At 44.8% G+C, this 19,561-nt stretch overlaps 1 protein-coding gene across 4 annotated transcripts in view; it reads left to right on the top strand.

The window, feature by feature from the left end:
* Nucleotides 1-18,931, top strand: part of RAB3IL1 (RAB3A interacting protein like 1) — a 42,178-nt gene extending 23,247 nt beyond the window's left edge. For 2 of the 4 annotated variants that reach the window (XM_088454547.1, XM_088454545.1), the window contains 5 exons: nt 791-903; nt 1,082-1,105; nt 4,858-4,957; nt 7,696-7,762; nt 12,478-18,931. In XM_088454547.1, coding sequence (XP_088310673.1) covers nt 791-903; nt 1,082-1,105; nt 4,858-4,957; nt 7,696-7,762; nt 12,478-12,560 — 387 coding nt within the window. In that variant the 3' untranslated portion in view covers nt 12,561-18,931. The remainder of the gene's footprint in view (nt 1-790; nt 904-1,081; nt 1,106-4,857; nt 4,958-7,695; nt 7,763-12,477) is intronic. The other 2 variants (XM_088454548.1, XM_088454546.1) reach the window with 1 other exon arrangement.
* The last annotated feature ends 630 nt before the right edge of the window (nt 18,932-19,561 follow it).

The following is a 19,561-nucleotide window of genomic DNA, read 5'->3' as shown; positions in this document are numbered from 1 at the left end:
TGGTGCCTAACCCTAACCTCCTCCCGGTGGTGCCTGATCCTAATCTCCCCCCGGTGGTGCCTAACCCTAACCCCCCCCTTCCCGCACTTTAACCTTCCCGGGGGGGGGCCTAAGCCTAACCTCCCCCCAGTGGTTGCTAACCCTAACTCACCCTCCCTGTAGCCTAACCCTCCCTTAGTGGTGCCAAACCCTAACCTCCTCCCGGTGGTGCCTTATCCTAACCTCCCCCCGGTGGTGCCTAACCCTAACCCCCCCTACCCGCACCCTAAACCTAACCTTCCAGAGGGGGGTGCCTAGCCCTAACCTCCCCCCAGTGGTGGCTAACCCTAAGTCACCCACCCCGTAGCCTAACCCTATCCCTCCCCGGGGGTTACCAAAACCTTTGGTATCCTTTGGGATATCGGCTCCGGCATCCCCTTCCAGCAAATATAGGCTTGACCTGTACAAAGCCTGACTGTGGATATTGTTGAGATAAACATGGGCAGCTCCAAACTTCCATCATAATTATGAAGATATACCAAGAAATAAAAACTCCTAATTGTTTATAATATCTAAGCTGTGCAAAAGTGTCAAGGGGAGAGGTATCAAACCTCTGAGCGAGATAAAGTGTAGAAGTCGCCCTTAGCAGCCAATCAGCTCCTAGCTATCATTCATTTTGCAAAGTCTAAATGACAGTTAGAAGCTGAAGATTGAAATGGGCAATTTCTCCACTTTATCTCTCTCTCAAAGGTTTAATACATCTCCCCCCAATGAGCAATGTCCTAATCCTGCATGTTTTATATTGTTCTAGTTATCGGAACAGGTCCTCACAGCGGTAGCAGATAATACCCTGTCAGTGGAACCGGTCATACAGCCTCTGCTGCCCGTGGTGAAAGCATCAGCCGTGGAACGCGGAGGCCCCAGGTAAATACTTGAGTGCTAAAATTACATTTGCATAGAAACAAAAACTTGGAGAGAAAAACTGGAAAAGATTAGAGCTACGCTGTATGTCCTGTGCTAATCTGGGGCTCCATATACTGTCATTATCTAGGCTTCCATTGACCACAGATATGTTTTTTGTTTTTGTTTGTCTTCCTTTCAGTGGGTGTCGGGTGGAGGTCGTAACGTAAGTGCAACACAAAAACTCCTATTAATCCACTAATGAATGGCTTCTTGGACTCTCTCTGATCTAGTAACTGCAGAACTAATATGTTGCTTCTACTGTGTGATCTGAGTGTGGACATGCTTGTGCTAGCACATGGAGCATAACCTGGACTTCTCCATGAATCATGAGGATTGTGCAATGATTGCTGCATGCTTTGTTGTTAACCATATTGTATACTCAAAACAAATGCACTGTTTATTTGATGAAGCATGCTTCAGACGTTCAGCTTGTTTGTGGGCATTACATATACAAATGAAATTAGTGATACACCCTGCATAATGGTGGGTTTCGTTCTGACCAAAATGAAATAGTTACACAAACGTGACCATTTGAGTGAGTACAAATTAACACACTTTATTTACAAGTAACTATCAAGCAACAAACAATTAACATACAAAGTATACAGTATACTCAACTTTTGTCTATGTATTCAGATGTCACCGGTAGTTCATCCTCTTCAACAAAAGATGTACTTCATCTTTATCTTCATGTGGGGAGCTCTCGTTTCAATAACGCCCAGGTAGATCAATATACATTGCATGCACCCTACTGCAGTCTCAGGTCCATGCACGAGCCGAAGAGCCTTTGTCTATGTCTTGATTTATATACCCTAATATGGGTGTTGGCGTTCCGGATTTTAAGCCCATATTAGTTACAAACTGGGTTTCAAGCACTGATTGGTACAACATAGCATGGACCATTCTTACCTGTTGCACATACTCTGTAAGCATTAACATATACTACCAGACAAAGAAATGCAGTAATGACGTGTCCTAATGTCTGGATATAGACTCCTTCAAAGCCCCTTTGTGTAGAATTACCCATAATGCTTAGCATCTCTACACAATGGTCACCCCACTGGAATGTGGCTCACTGTCTTCTGATAACACCATATAAGCTATGGATGGCTCATTATACATCTCTGATAGTGACAGGTACAAGTCAGGGCCTCTCAATATATGGCTTGTTTGACCTCAAAGGTTGAGTCTGACCATTCTATGCAGAGACTAGAACTATATGAATACAAGTCCTATTCAAACCTTAATGGGGCCTAACACAGGTTGTTTGTTACAACTTTTATGCCTATGTAGAAATTAATTATTTAACCCATCGGTTACACACCCCTATTAAATGACCTAAGGATGATTGAGGATTGCTATATGGAGTCATCTCCAGCTCAGTTTTGTGTTATGGAGATAAGGTATTTTATTCTATTTGTATTACCCTTGGATACAACACAGATCACCTCTGCTCTCCATTGGATAAAACCGCTCTATCATCTACTACTGCAATGAAATTAAACAGCTCTGCCTGGACAAAATAAATATCATGCTAATAACCATATACAGAAGCCATACTCCATAGTAGTCAGCCTTCTTACTCCACTGTCTGCAGGTTCAAGTGATGCATGGAAGAGAGCTTTACCTTCCAGTATAGTATTAGTCATGTCTGTTGACAGGTGAAATTCTGGTTAGAGTTAGGGCATCATATATATTATTTAGCTTAGTAACACATAGGATGTACTGTTAATATAGGGGTTTATGTATAGACCTATCGTCTAAATAAAGCCAGGGGTGTAGCGTGGGTTTAGGGATCCGAGTGTGGCTGAAGGGATGCCTTCAATACTAGCCATGCCCCCATAGGAGGTGGAGAGGCTGAGCAGGTGTTCTCTCCAAGTACTGTGGTTCCTTAATACACCTCGTCTGCTCAGTGACATGGTGACCATGATGTAGGATGAGTGGTCTTTGCTCATGGATTTTCTGTAAGGCAACAGAATGTTTACTATTAGGTGCATTGCTAGCTCTTACATAAGCTATAGAAGTCAGAGGCTGCTCATCTCTAGCAGTGATTATCAAAGTGTACATTATAGGTGGGGAGAGGGACAGAACCAGGGGGGTAACTCACATAAAACCACCGTGGGGGTCTTTATTAAATTTAATACAGATTTAGTAGATTTTGTAATAGGAAGGAACATAGGCAGAACTTTTACTGCAGTTCTAGGTATAGTGTTTGTTTTTCATGCATATGAAATAAAATTGTAACTTCTGGCCCCTCCTCCTGTCCCCTCTGTTGTCACATGACATGCATAGATCTGTGTGTCTATATTTCGGATGGATATGGGATTGCCAAGTCTGCATTTAATGTTAAGTGGTTAAGGAGAAAACTCTTCTATTTGAAGTTTCTATTTAATACTTTCAGAATCTGAGCCTCTACTACTGTATGTACAATGTCACTTGTGTCAGACCAGTTGGCAAGAAAAGGAGATACGATAGTTAAAAACAAAATATGTAATCTATGTAAGAGTTTGTAAAATTAACCTCCTGGGCCTGATTCTGAGTCTAAACAAAATGACTGCCCTTGCATATAGCGCGGTAGCCGTGTTGGGTATGGGATCCCGGCGCTCGGGATCCCAACAGGGTTAGGATACTGACACTTGTCGGTAAGTATCCTAAACCTACTTCTAACCCTCCCTCCTCGCACCCGAAACCTAACCTCCCCCCTAGTGCCTAAACCTAACCCTCCCACCCCTAATGCCAAACTATAATCCTCCCCTAATGCCTAATCCTAACCCTCCCCCCTGGCACCAGATTATGTGTGGTGTCGGGATTCCGGCGCAGGCATTCAGGGTGCCGGCATCCCGAAAAGTCGGAATTTCAACTATCTCCCCAGTAGCCTGATCACTACTTTATGCTAATGCGAGATTCCGTTCCACTAATGCAAGAATCTGTGCGACTGCAAGCGGGAAGCTGCGCCACCCAGTTATTTTACAGAAATCGCCGCAACCAGGGCCGGCTCTAGGGGTGTTCGACCAGTGCAGTCACACAGGGGCGCCACCCATAGAGGACGCACCCCTCCCCAACATCCCGATTTCAGCAGGACAGTGCTGTCCCGCTATTCCACCCGTGGGCTGAAGTGGCCCGCGGGTGGTCAAATCGGGAGGTTGGGGATCCCCACCGCCGCAGCTGTGCGGCGGTGCTGGACCTCCGGAGTGTGAATGTATACCGCGCACATGGGAAGCCCAGCCAGTGACGGGCTGGGCTTCAAATAACGTCACACAGGGGGTGTGGCATATGGAAATGAGGCCACGCCCCCAATTTCGGTTGCTATGTACTGGGCCGGCACAGGGTGCTCAGACCCCTGGAGCCGGCCCTGGCCGCAACCATCATCTTCAGTAGCGAATTAGAATCACATGGACCTTTAGCTACACACCCATGACACTACATTTGACACGCCCATGACACTCTTCTGACACACCTGCGAGACACATCTCCTGCGTCCAGTTTCAGCCCATTTCATGCAAAGCAAGATCTACTGAAAATCTGCCTAAATCAGAATCGACTGTAGGTACACAAAACTGCGTAAGCTTTCATGCGCTGCCTGGTAAAACTTGCTATTTGTTACAGAAGATTTGTCTGACTCAGAATCCTGCCCCGTTGTGTATTGGAATACTATCTAATCACAAAATGCTGTGGTGACGAGTACTCCTTATTCCCATGTTTTTGCTGGGTACTCCTTATGCCCATGTTTTTGCTGGGTACTCCTTATGCCCATGTTTTTGCTGGGTACTCCTTATGCCTATGATTTTGCTGGGTACAGCAAGAAGTAGCTGACCACTTAATGAATAATGTGGTTCTTGCACTAGAAAAGAGCATTCATATTATGACTGGTGCAGCATGCCGATTAGATCCTTCTCTGTTTTTATCTATTCCTAGGAAATGTGCACTTAGTGGTTTGTCACGCCCATGCCGCCACCGAATAAAGCTAGGGGATTCTGGGAATTATTACTTCATTTCACCATCCTGCCGGTACAGGGTAAGTGCTACAATAAATCTACTTCTCTAGAAGGCATCTTAATCCACTTCTGTTAATTTATGTGAAAGACAGATCATAGGGCTTGATTCAGAGATGGACGCAGTACCAATGTTCCCGCATTTGCGCGATGTTTTGCTAGTGCGCATGTTATACCCAGGTAAACGGTGTCAGAGTACGATTTCACTTTACCTGGTACCTGAATTTCTCCACCCAGCACAGGTTCTAAGGTGCGGTTCAGAGAGGTAAGGAAGGTGGGACTACACGAGAGGTATTTTTAACAGATGCCTTCATTGAAAGCTGGTTTATTTGAAGAAGATGTTGGTCTGTGAGAATCAACAATATGTATACTCTATTTTGTTAATATGCAGATTTCAACATTATTCAAGTACACTGTCCGTTTCAAAACAAAATATATACATACATCTTTGCATCAAAGATCAGTAGAGCAAATCAGATTCAGGGGTATACAAATATCCTCTCATTCAAGAATAAGGCACTTTAGTAAATCACAGCAGCAATCACTTTTCAGATATTACTAAATGTACATAAAAAAGCTCATCAATACTTAATAAGTGAAGCAAATAACCTCAGTTAAATATTTCCTACAAACATCACAACACAGTAAATGATTACAGTATACTTTATAGTATAAGTGCATTTATAACCAACTTTGCATAACTCAATAAAATGTTTTTCAAGAAGATGAAAGTTCCCATAAATTGAGTCGAGTAGTAATAAGATGTGTCTTGAATCTTCACTGATCAGCACACAAAAACAAAGGCAGCTGAGGATCCATTAATAAGCGTTTATGATGAAAGTCAATTGCACTTCCCAGAACACTATGGATTTACAATATACATATATATATATATATATATATATATATATATACACACACACACACACTAGTTATATATATATATATATATATATATATATTGATTATTCTTGTATTTAGTGTACTTAGAAGTAAACTGGAGGATACATGATAACACGAGTGCAGGGTTCTCCAGGGTGTTGCAGTATTTAGTCAGTCACTACTGTAGTATTACAAATAGAGCTAGGTACCTTGCTGTAATATTTAATCAGAGTCACTACTGCAGTAATGGAATACTGGCCTTTAATCCCGTGTAAGGTTGCTTGGTAATTATCAGGCTGTAATGCTGTACTGTATTGCCGACACAGGTCACTGCTGCTTCTCCCAGCCCTGTGTTTTACACTTACTGTGCAGCCACTTTGCGATATCTCTGCTGTCTGTTTCCCAGTCTCTCCAGGGTAGCCCAGTGCTGCCTTCGGGCTTGTCACACGCATGCTGCTCTCAGCACACTGCTGACTTTATGCTTAGAGCCAGGGCCAGATTAAGGCTTGTGGGAGCCCCAGGGCAACTAAGTTGCGGGGGGCCCCTTCAAGCCACACAGAGTCAAGCCCAGCCGTGCCCCCAGTAGCAGTCTGCCCCAGCAGTGTCCCCAGTAGCAGTCCCCCCTCAACAGTAGTCCCACCAGGAGTACCCCTAGTAGTAATCCCCCAGCAGTGCCCATTGTAGTGCCCCTAGTAGTAGTACCCCCCCAGCAGTGGCCCATGTAGTACCCCCTTCAGTGCCCCTAGTAACCCCCCCCCAGACACACACACACACACACAAAAAAACAACTTCCACTTACCTTAATCCCCGCACTGTCGTCTGCTCCTCCATCCAGCGTCCTCCCAGGCCGGCCCGCTCTGCATGATGGGAGAGATGTCAAGGCGTCTCTCCCATCAGCCACTGTGGGAGCCGGAAGACGGAGGCTCCCGCAGTGGGAGCAGCAGCCCATGAGAGTCTGACTGACTCTCATCGGCTGCTAAAACAAACACACAGCTACCGGCACCGGCGGCTGTGTGTTTGTGCTGTGTAGTGCGGACGGCACTTATGTGCCGTCCACACTACCGCTCTGCCCCAAGCTGATGCAGCAGCACTGACTGTGCTGCTGCATGCAGCTGCAGAACACCCTCCTCCCGGGAACAGGTGCCACCGGCACCTGTTCTCGGCAGGGTCACCCCGACCCAGTGTGGGGGCCCTCTGTGTGTGGGGGCCCAGGGACGACCGCCCCTGTCGCCCCCCCCTTAATCCGGCCCTGCTTAGAGCTCCTTCCAGCTCTCTGCTCTGTCCAGTCTCCACGTGCAGCCAGCTCTCTTCACACACACCAAACTTCCTGTACCCAGCATTCCTGCTATCAGCCAGTTCTCACATGCAAAACACACAGCCTCTCTGAAGCTCCTCCAATCAGTGCACGTTTTCCACTTCCTTATGCACGTGCCAGAAGTTACAGCCCTGTGTTTATAATCTCCACCGCAAATGCACAGACCACACAGCTTGAAAGTGGGCGTCTCACCGCTCGTGCATGCCATCGCGCTGTGGATCACAAAAGGAAGGCTGAGATTAGCATTTGCATATTCCCGCAGCCGTGCATTAGCAAGCCCTCTTGAGTCAGGCCCATAGTGCGAGCTGTCAGTTCAGTAGGCAGGCATCGTAACGTGTGGTGGCAGTACAAATCTGTGAGCTTTTATCATTAGGGAAATGTATAATGTGTTACTATTTTTTGCCACTATTTGTATTCTGGTATTATAGCTTCATCTGCCTCTTATACTCCTTCACATCATTGTCACAATGCTTTACAATAATTTCCCATCTGCTTCCTATTCTACGCTGGATGTCATCGCTGTCTGTGTTTCAGCTCTCTCATGGTGTCCTTTCCCTCCTGTAGATAACAGCAGTGTGCAATTTCTTCACTTACATCCGTTACATACAGCAAGGTCTGGTGCGCCAAGACAGTAAGTAGACCCAGTGCTTGTCCTACCTACATGGGCAAAACTATAGTGGGTGCCCCGGACCCAGGTTATATAGTTGCATACCAGTTTTCCAGATTTGTTTGCCAAGCAATTGGGGGTTTCATTTATCAACGAGTTTTATCATTCCCAACGAGTGATAAAAAATGGTGCTCCAGCCAATCAGCTCCCAACTGTCATTTTTCAAACAGACAACAGTTGGGAGCTGATTGGCTGTAGCATCATTTATCATACGTAACAGTTTTTAATCACTCGTTGATAAAAGTTGTTGAATAATGAGGCCCTCAGTGAGAGGTGTGTAGTTGATGCTAGAGTTGTAAAGGGGCACTGTACTACATACATACCTACTCTCCCGGAAGTCATGGGAGGCTCACGATTTTTGGGCAACCCCCTCGCACCCAGGGTACCATAGGCACCTCTCCCGCATTCCTGCCCACCTTCTAGTTCATAAAACTTGTTGATAAATGAGGCCCTCGGTGAGAGGTGTGTAGTTGATGCTAGAGTTTTAAAGGGGTACTGTACTGCATACATACCTACTCTCCCGGAAGTCGCAGGAGGCTCACGATTTTTCGGGCAACCCCCCGCACCCAGGGTACCATAGGCACTTCTCCCGCATTCCTGCCCACCTTCAAGTGAAGTGGGCAGAATGGGGAGAATCTTCAAGAAGATCGGGAGTCCCGCGTAGGGGGCGAGGCTTAATTAAGCAATTGTACAAGAGTCACGTTATTTGGCCCCACCCCATTTAAATATGCACTATTAGCGGAAATTTATAGCGAGGGGATGGGGCTTAATGACGCAAACTGTCAGGCTCCGCCCCCATCACTGCCCACTTGCTTTTCCTCCTCAGGGAGGAAAACTTAAACATTGGCAAGTATGCTGTAATGTGGCATAATCTGAACTGGGCACTGTAATGTGGAATAATCTGAATTGGGTACTGAAATGTGGCATAATGTGAACAGGAGGGCACTGTAATGTCGCGTTATCTGACCTGGTCATTGTACTATGAAATAATATGAACTGGAGAGCACTATAATGTGGCATAATATGAACTGGAGACACTGTATGTCATAATGTGAATTGGGGGTACTGAATAGCATAATGTGTACTGGAAGCCCTACAAAGTGATGTGTAATGTGAACCATACTTGCCTACACTCCCGGAAGTCGTGGGAGGCTCACGATCTTTCGGGTAGCCCCCTGCACCCCTGGAAGTGTAGGCAGATCTCCTGCATCCTGCCCACTTCCTAGTGAAGCAGGCAGGATGGGGAGATTTAATGGGGAATTTTTGGGGCAATCACATCATGTAGCCCTGCCCCCTCCAGTGGCCTTTTCCGGGAAAGAGGCACAGCCTAATTACGTCAATGGTCTGGCACCGCCCCCCGAACTGGCCTGCAGTAGCAGCTCTCAGGGCTGCTCCCGGAAAGGACTTATAGGAAGTCGGTAAGTATGATATGAACGAGGGCACTAGTATGGTTCATAAAATAAACTAGGGCACTACTATGGTTCATAAAATAAACTAGGGCACTACTATGGGGCATGACATAGCTAGGGCACTACTATGGAGCATGACATTAGCTAAGGCATTGCTAAATGAACAAAGGCACTATTATGGTTAATAAAATAAACTAGGACACTATTATGGTTCATAAAATAAACTAGGGCACTACTATGGGGCATGATATTAGCTAGGGCATTGCTAAATGAACAAAGGCACTATTATGGTTCATAAAATAAACTAGGGCACTAATATGGTTCATAAAATAAACTAGGGCACTAATATGGTTCATAAAATAAACTAGGGCACTAATATGGTTCATAAAATAAACTAGGGCACTATTATGGTTCATAAAATAAACTAGGGCACTAATATGGTTCATAAAATAAACTAGGGCACTAATATGGTTCATAAAATAAACTAGGTCACTATTATGGTTCATAAAATAAACTAGGGCACTAATATGGTTCATAAAATAAACTAGGCACTACTATGGTTCATACAATAAACTAGGGCACTACTATGGGGCATGACATTAGCTAGGGCACTGCTAAATGAACAAAGGCACTATTATGGGGCATAAAATTCACAACTGCTGCGGAGAGGTGCCTCTCTTAAACCATTATGACAGGTGCCCCTTCAAAATGTTGCTATTGTGCCCATAAAGTTCTGGCTACGCCCCTGCCTACCAGACAATAAGACTGAAGGGTCAGCCCACCTTGGTGGACATTTTTCTCATCATAACAGTGTATGTAGCACGTTAACATCTCTGCCTATTGAAAGCACGCACGAGTACTTCACAAAGCCACCATCTTTGGGTTTGAATTGAGCACTAGGAATACACTTTACAATAAGGATTGTGAAAATATTAGCAAAATGCTACTATGCATGCAACACAGCGGCACTGCGCAGTCTCAGCCATGGATTAGCAACAGCGGTAGCAGAGAGGATTTATTTGCAAAGCGAGGGACAGACAGTCAGCATTTGAGGGAGGTAACGGGGGGTGGTTAGAAAAATGCAGGTGGCGTCTGGACTTCTTCTGGGCATGCACTAGTAGTGAGCCTCTGCAAATTTGTTCACAGTTGGAGAGGCCCCGGCATCTTAGGAGTGCCGCACATGTTGCTTAGCTTGCAGAGCTGGCCATATTGCAGATCGGAATAGGTAACATACAGATGTGTCCTTTCTCATCAAGGGGGAAATCAATTAAGGGCGAATCCATTCACCCAGCCGAATCTGTACGGCAGCCGCCGCACTTTTTGGCAGTGGGATCTCGCACAAAAGTGTTTGCTACCCCATAGGATAACAAGCACTTCGAGCGAATCGGGCATTCAGACGGCCGGGCGAAAGGCGTGAGACAGGCTGCCATTGCCGGCGTTTAAACGCAGAAAAAAATGGGTTACTCCTACTTCTCAATCTGTAAGAAAGGCGCTTACCTGATTGTACAATAACGATGACGCCGTAGCGCGGAAGCATTCTGGTTACTCCAAAACCCCTCCGGCGGCTGAACTTTAAATACATTCCAGTGCTACCACATCCTGTATGGCTGTGTCTTAGTGCTGAGTATACTCCGCTAACGCTACATTTTCACCTGATTGTTAGATATAGTAAGGAGATTACACTTTAGACTTTATGACTCAGAGATGTACACAGCGCATGTGAATAAAAATACAAATGTCGCAGACGCTGGGTATCGCAAATCCAAGCTACTGTACAAAGACGCAGCTTGGTCGCAGATCAGTTGATTTCTGAATAACCCTCTGGTTGCGCAGAATGGCCACGGGAACTGAGACGCCCCCGAAAACAGTTGCAACACATTTGAGTCACCACCTCCTCATTCCCTGCCTGTCAGTCACTTTGCAAATAAATCCTCACTGCGAGCAACAGCGAAAATAAGACTTGAGGCATGCGCAGATTACAGATAATCGCTCAAACTGCGCCAACATCAGCATTACGTCCATCTCTGAATCAGGGTCTTAAACCGCCAGAAGTATCATTCTGACACTATTATATGTTTCCCCCTGACATTCAGTAGTGTCCTAATGTGGATAGTAATATTGGTTATTACTATCTATTACACTGTCTATGGACTGATTGCACAGTACCTCTTCTTATTATATTATGCTGATTATAATTCCCAGTATCACAGCTTATCCTTCATGTAAATATGGGGTCAATGTACTAAGGGCCTGATTCAGAACCGCTCGCAAGCGCTATGCGCTCGCAAGCGTGTCGATGGTGGGGCATTGTGCATGCGCAAGCCCCGGAGCGAGTGAGAAATTCACTCTCTCCAGTGCTCGCTACAAACGGGGCGGCTGTCGATGTAGTTGGGGAGGGGGGTGGCTGGCCAAATGGAGGCATTCCCAAAGGAACACCTGCTGTTTGAGGGCGGCCCTACTGTCATCACGAGTAATGTCAGTAGTGAGCTTCCGGCTCTATTAGAGCCGGAAGCTCACTGGGGCTTGCGGCAGATGAGACCCTACCACAAGGGTCTCGTCGCAAGCCAAATGGTCGCGACCATCGCCACCACCATCACCTGGCCGCTCGCAAAAGCTATAGGTGGTCACCCACAGCTTAACGAGCGGCCTGGAAGCCAGTTTTCTTTTAAAAAGCGGCCGCCCTGATTCAGAGCGAGCGCTCACTTTTTGCAAGCGGCTCTGAATCAGGGCCTAAGCCTTGGATGGAGATAAAGCACCAGCCAATCAACTCCTAACTGTCATTTTTCAAACATAGGGATCTATTTACTAAGCCTTGGATGGAGATAAAGTGAACGGAGATAAAGTTCCAGCCAATCAGCTCTTAACTGTCATGTCACAAGTTGTGTTTGAAAAATGACAGTTAGGAGCTGGTTGGCTGGTACTTTATTTCCGTCCAATTTATCTCCATCCAAGGCTTCGTAAATAGACCCCACATCCTGTAACAGTGACAGTTAGGAGCTGATTGCTTGGTACTTTATCTCCATCCACTTTATCCCTCGCCAAGGTTTAGGACATAGACCCCTATAGCGGCAAATTAGTACTTCGCATTCTGAGTACAGGATACAGATCAGTGTCTGTTCCCATACTGTAAACTGTAAAAATATTATAACAATATACATCTATACTTGCTTAAAGTGATTATTAAAATGCTATAGAATTGTATTATTATTATTATTATTATTATTATAAATATATATGCACTACAACATTCTCTTTTTGTTACCCCCATAGCGGAGCTAATATTCTGGGAGATCATGAGACTACGCCGTGAGATGTCAGTGGCTAAACTTGGTTTCTATCCCAACGAATCTTAGCGGTTTTTGGACCTGGACCACCAGAACGACAGATACCACTCAAGTTTCTGCTGTGGGGTCAAGTGAAATACGACAGACCAATGTGTGGGAATGCTTGTGGACCTGATGTTATAGCTACTCTGTGTGGACTTGTTATTAGCCCCTTCTCTATGGTACAAACATCAATGTTCTTGGAGATTATACATATGTAAAATGCATTTTAGAATTCTAACACTTTTAGAGACCATTCACTAACCATGCATATGAAACCCAACCACAAGTATAGTGTGGGAGGAGTCAGCTAGATTGAAAGCTGTTGGGCATTATATCAGCTCAGTCTAAAGGTGGGTACACACTAGGCCGACCCGCTTACCTATCTGATGATTGCTAAGTGTATACACACTTACCATATTGGTCTGCCTGATGTGCTGGGCTTGACAGCTCAAATGGCATTTAAATCGCCCGCCCAGTTGAGCTGTCAATCACCGCCAGGTGCCACAGCATGTGTACGGGCGATCGGTGAGTCGCCTGTACACACAAGCAGATGACCGATATATCTTTCAGATATATCGTCCATGTGCTGTACTGCACAGCAGATCTTACAGTATGTCTGTGAACTACGTCGTTCAGACATATCCGCTGTACACACCCGGTGATGCACTATAGATATATTTTGCCCGTCCAAATGAACGGACGATATATCTATCAGTGTGTAGCCAGCTTAACTCACAGCTGAGCAGATATGGAAGCAGGGCCTAGTGCTTTTAATCTTCACTGCATATCATAGTAGGACACACCCCTTCCTCTTCATTGGTGGACATAGGGGAAAAGGCGTGTAACAATCTATAAACAAGAGCTCACTTTCCTGATGAACCCCCCATATCTCTTACCTTACACAGTAGAAGTGTTGGGTAGAGGAGCTGGAGTCCTTACATCTGATTGCATGATTCTAGGGCAGGGACTGCGGAGTTCCTATCTATGACTATGCATGTTGCTCGTATATTAGTAAATGACCCTCCCCCTCCACTAGTCTCACATTTGGTATACACCAGATATTGGGGCGCTGCAGTATTACTCTTCCATTGTGACAAACTGTATGTCATAAAGAGGTGGAATGTTCTTCTCAATATTGTCTTTATGAAGATAGCAGATTTCAGGGCATAATGTCATTACAGCAGTATAGTTTTTTTTTTAGGATATATGGATACTTTGATCAAATATTTTGAATGTGATTCACTGACACAGCAATCGGACAAAATCAAGTAAGCTCTTTAAAATGTCATCACACTCAGAGCTTCCTAATAGCAGGCTGGTCATACTTAGATTCCCCTCTCCAGCTCTGTCCAACTATACTGTAGTGTATACACTCCAGTCCTCCCCTGTGAAGCTGAATCCAGCCTATACCCACCTATGGGTCTCCATATGTTTTCTGTAATGCAATGATGATAGGCAGTTATTGAATATGTGTACACATTTACAATACAGTCTGATGAGGTTTAACGTGCTAATTGCAATGAACACTGTGAACTGACATATTGCTTATTATTGCAACTACATTTTTTTATTAGATTTCATGTGCCAACATTGAAGGCCAAAAATGTGTGAATGTGTGAATGCTGCTATTAAAGATAGGGATCATTCATCCCTATAAACAGTGCAGGTTCTATAGCACATATAGGCTTCATGGCAAACATGCAATGCAGTATTCATTATTTTCAGTGCCTATGACATGAAGCATATGTATTGTATGGTCATTTAGTAATCCCTGTTCTAGGTGCATTTGAGAAGTGTCTCTCAGTTCTCAGAGTAAAAGTAATGTCACTCAAGGGAATAAAATGATGGCTCTTAAAGCAGCAATCCCATAATTTACAGTATAGTTCTAGGCTATAATGTTAGTAGTTAACATTTTCCCTATTTTCATTTCTTCAAGTTATTAATGATCCATAATTATAAACAGTGGCATGGACTGTCATGGCAACTACAATCAAATGACAGTGAGCAGAGAGGCTTTGGAATCCCCTTCTGAACTCTCTTTTCACCATGCCAACTCCCCCACCTTCCCTCTGCCATCACTTGACATGCTGGGAGTATGTGAGCTATTCATGTTTTTTCTCTGGTGATTGTCATTTTTCTTAGCTGTTTTTGTACAACTCACTATCGAATGCCTGCTTAAATGTACTAACATGCTACTTTAAGAACATATTAAACTTGCATGTGAGATTGCTGCTTTAAGCACGGCATGTAAAGCAATGCCATATAGCAATGATTGAAGACATGGAACTAGCAATTGTAGAGTCTATAAATGCCAGTTCAGAGTATCTATAATCTGCATGGGAATGCAGCCCACATAACGTTAACAGCTATGATGTTGACATAAATAACACCGCAATCACGGTTTTGCAACATTAGCGGTAACCTGCAACTAAACCTGCAACCTGCGACTAAAGCCACATCCGCCGGATTAGGGTTAGGCTTAGAGTTAAGCATGCCTGAAAAGGGGGTGTAGCCTCGCGGGAATGGGCATGGCCTCACAACACATCCCCATTTTCATCCCTCTGGGGACATGCCCAGCACTCCTGTAGATTCTGGACTGATCATGCTCTCCTTGTACTGTATAGATGCTGTGTGCAAGTAGTGACAGAGTGCTACCCAAGGGCACTGAGAGGGGGGGAACAGGCTTGTTGGAGGGGACCGGTAGGGGCCTGGATCCACCGACACCCCCCCCCTCCATTTTACCTGTCAGAAGCCTCTCTCCCCAACACACATTGCTGTGTGCTGGGCTGCAGTGGGGCCAGCAGTCTCCTCTGCCTGGATTTGCCCCTGGCTGAGGAGCTCACAGTGCACCCTTGTTCAGCATGCTCCAATTATTATTATTTTTGTTTAGATTTTTTTTTTCTAAGGGGGGCATGGCCACGCCTCCCAAAATTAGGCTATGCCCTCACAAAAGTACCAGGGCTTGGCCTAGCTCTCTGCAACCCTAGTGCTACCCCCCAATTTTTCCCCACTGTGGAACACTGTGGCCCGCGGTGGGGTGGCAGGACATTCCCCAGAAAGTGGGGCTGTCCCCTCCCACAGCAGGATGGTTGGAGGGCATAGCATCATCACAGCATGATGGTGACTAGGCTCCCAGCTGGCCGTCTGGCCATAAATCATATGTATTAAAATTGTATTTCTATTGCTCTCACATAGTGATACAAAGTTTCAATTCTGATGAGTTTATGGAGACATTGGGGCTGATCGTGTAGGTTCTGTACATGCCTACATGGCACTGGTCACACCCACACTGCACTGGTCACACCCACAGTGCACTGGTCACACCCACACTGCACTGGCCACACCCACACTGCAGTGATCACACCTCCTATGCTTCTTGATAATTTACATCCCCAGATCTATGTTGCACTTATTTCTGCCCTGGAAAACACTACAGTATTTTTTCCTGGCCCCTCTGTTGTTCTATTTCTGTCCCTTACTATCCATGCAGTTTATGATTGGACTTCTTTCTCACACCACCTCTCTGCCTCTATTTTAATGTTCTGAGTGAAATAGAACCAGCAGGGTCAAGGAACGATGGCTGCCTGTAGCAGGGCCTGGAAACAATGGCCTATGGCTGCCTGTAGTAGGGTCCAGAACAACTGGCTGCCTGTAGCAGGACCCGGGAACAATAGCTGCTTGTAGCTGCCATCAGGGCTCTGATACAGGAGGGGGACTGCAGAAAAATAACTCTTTTCTAGATGGTAGTGCAGCTTTAAAGTTTAGAGAGCTCAGTCCTTACACATACATACGCACAGATGTGTCACCTCTGAATCAGGCCATACGTCTTATTATTCTAAGCCTTATTGAGTCATATTTTACACTAGAATCACTGAAACAAATGTTGTTTCTTACATTGGATAATGGTAGTGGTCATTCTTCTCTGGTGGGAATGGAGAGGTTTGAGGACTGACGCAGTAATGTGCAGTGAGGTCAATGGCTGGGGTGGCACACATGGAGATGGGTCTGAGTGCTGGGAGCCTGGCTCACCCCCTACTCACTGTAACTCTCCCCCACTACACTAAGCTTCAGTGTCCATTGATTCTCCTACCTGCATCACTGTGTCTTCTCTTGCTGCTGAGCTCCGATCTCTAAACACTGCAGTGCACTTCCTGGTCACATGACACATCCAGGGTGTCTATCAGTGCTCCAGGAACGCCACCCATACTCTGAGGCATGCCTCTATTAGCTCTCTTTCTGTGCAGCTTACTGCCCGTAGTGTCGCCCCACCCCCAGCTCTGCAAGCAGTGTCTGGCTATACAGTAGCTAGGCTGAGCTGTTGCTGCCTCATCTCTCGTCTCCCTGCAGTCCGAGGCAGCGCCACAAAGCTGGTGAGTGTTAACTATAAAAATGATTACAATAAACAAAGAAGATGTTTATAAGTTCTACATAACTTCTTTGTATTATTCTAATCATTTTTATATAAAATCTCAGGAGTATGACACGGGAGGCTCTGCCTACCCTGACTGCACGTCCCTGCTGTGACCAGTTTAGTTCCCATGTCTGATTCTTATAGAGATAAAACATTCCAGGAATTTGTTTATAAAAGAAGTTGCTTATAATCTGGATGTCTTCACTTCAGTGAGCTAAAATTACACATAGAAGCATATAATTCAGGCTACTTTTATTTGATTTTAATATGCAATATATCCTGGTTGGATATTTGGAAGTAATTCGGAATTTGGCGCCATCTGGTGCATCCCTAGTTTATGAGCATCTTTGTACCCTACGCAACGTCTTCCAGCCCCCCATTCTTCTGACTTCCTGCTCATATCTTCTGTAGGATAGACAGGTTTGTCAGTGGTGTCAGCGTAATGTAAGCCATACTGAGCTTTTAAATGGCATATCTACAGTGTCACTGCAGGCTGTACTACCACAAGAGGGACAAACATGTATTAAAGATGGAGAGAAAAGATGAAAGTGGATGGACTTATTTATTATTCGTGGTGTTGTTTGTTGGGGACAAACTTTCATACTCAATATAGTTGAGCAGCAGTTATCCCAAAATCGTTTACTCAGTTTTCCTTGATTACTAGCTCTGGAACCATTTGCTTAAAAACTAATGACGCACTGCGATAGATTAACGCGGCTGCAAGTGGGCATCTCAGAATCAGCCACGATATTATCTTAAAGCCACAGGTCGGCTGAGACAAAAGAGGCGGCCGCCCCTGCGGCCACCTAGAATAAGCCCCAAGTGCTGTGCCATTTTATTACATGATTGCACTACGGTATGTACTAAGCATCTTTTACTGTAGATAAAATATTTTTACTCTGTTTTCTTATATATAGAGAATTGTAATTCAACCACAGCTAGATTAATCTTGCCTCAGGCTGTTTTAGTACATGATATGTATGGACTAATACTTATACATGATGTTTCAAGTCCAGCTGATTACAGGAATTATTTAGCTAAATTATTGTAGTAGGACAATAGAAAACCTGCAGCTTTACAGGTAATGTGGAACTGAAAGTCAAGACTTGTAGATCCTCAACAGCTAAAAAGCCACAGGTCGCTTAACTGTATATTACGAGAATATGCATGTGACTGTGTAGCCTATTACTTGTGCAGTTATTAGACTTATATTACATATTCCAGTTCCGTACTAAGGCACTTTTGCTCTCTGGGCTGCCGCCACCCCCAATGCATGTGACATCATGGTCGTTACGGGGGATGAGGCTGGGAGCAGGAAGATGAGAGCCAGTCACGTCGCCATAGAAACTGGATTCAGGTGCCGCTAAGGCAGCGACCATGTTGCACACTTGGCCTTAAATGCACCTTGCACAGCGGCACCAGTTGCACCGCCCTCAAGGGGAGATGTATCAAGCCATGGAGTGAGATAAAGTGGAGAAGTTTAGCTTCTAGCTGTCATTTATGTAGCACAAATTTTGAAATGACAGAAGCCGATTGGTTAATTTGGGCAACTTTTCCACTCTACCTCTTTCCAAAGCTTAATACATATCCCCCTCAGTATGGCCCTGACACATTCTTGTAGTAATCTGACATTCCATATGAGGGCTATTTGCTGGCACAAATCATAGCCCCCTCATACTTACAATGTTGCATTGTGATTGTTGGTGAAGCACAACCCCCTTGTTTTGAAATGTAATATTTGCCCCCATTGCTCTCCCTCACTTCTGTGGAAACTCATTATACAGAACTGCTGCATGACAGACGTTTCTATATGTATGACACAGCTATTTGTATGGGAACTGAAGGGTGGGAGCATTGGAAGGTGAGAAGTATAATTTTATGCTGCGCACCACCCTTTTGGGTGTAGTATTCATTTACCAGTATTATGCAAAATGCACATATACATATAACCTCTAAAACTGTATTAAAATAATTTCTTTTTATCATATTTATGGAGTGTGTTTTTCTTTTCGTTTACGGTGTACTTGTCCTGTCGTCTATGTATGCTGTGGCAGCCATTTTGTTGGCATGACTACTTCACCTATCAGTTCATTATAAATGACTGACAATATAATAATATTCTCCCACTGCCCTATCATTCTGCCCATCTGTGAGCTTTATTTTTCTCCAACTCTCTCTCTCTCTCTAACCCCCACCTTTCTCTCTCTCTTTTTCCTTTATTAGTATATCATCACTGTCCAAGATGTACCTTAATTAACCTTTTATCACAAATCATTATTTACTTTATGATACAATAGTCCATTGACTTTTCCGTAAATTATATTTGTATATTTGATTCATTGTGACATGAGAACGTGCTGATTCTACACCAAAAATGCTGAGGGATCAATTCAAGTCCACCCCCAACTTTCTTCTTACTTGGCCCAACCAATGTTGCAACCTTGGACGAAACAGGGAATTGATGTAGTGTGTCTGCCTGTACGAGGTACTCTGGGGCTCAAGTACTGTCATAGACGTAACAAGAGCATGGGGAGTGGATACCTTCAATTTGTCCAACAGAGACCTCCAAGGTAAGAGGAATAGGTGGTGGTGGGGTGGTTTCTGTCAATGTGTCAGT

Source organism: Taudactylus pleione, unplaced genomic scaffold (genome assembly GCF_031769625.1).
Source record: "Taudactylus pleione unplaced genomic scaffold, aTauple2 ptg000619l, whole genome shotgun sequence".
Lineage (NCBI taxonomy): Eukaryota > Metazoa > Chordata > Amphibia > Anura > Myobatrachidae > Taudactylus > Taudactylus pleione.
Note: the sequence above shows the minus strand (reverse complement) of the source record. Positions and strands in the feature narration are given on the sequence as shown.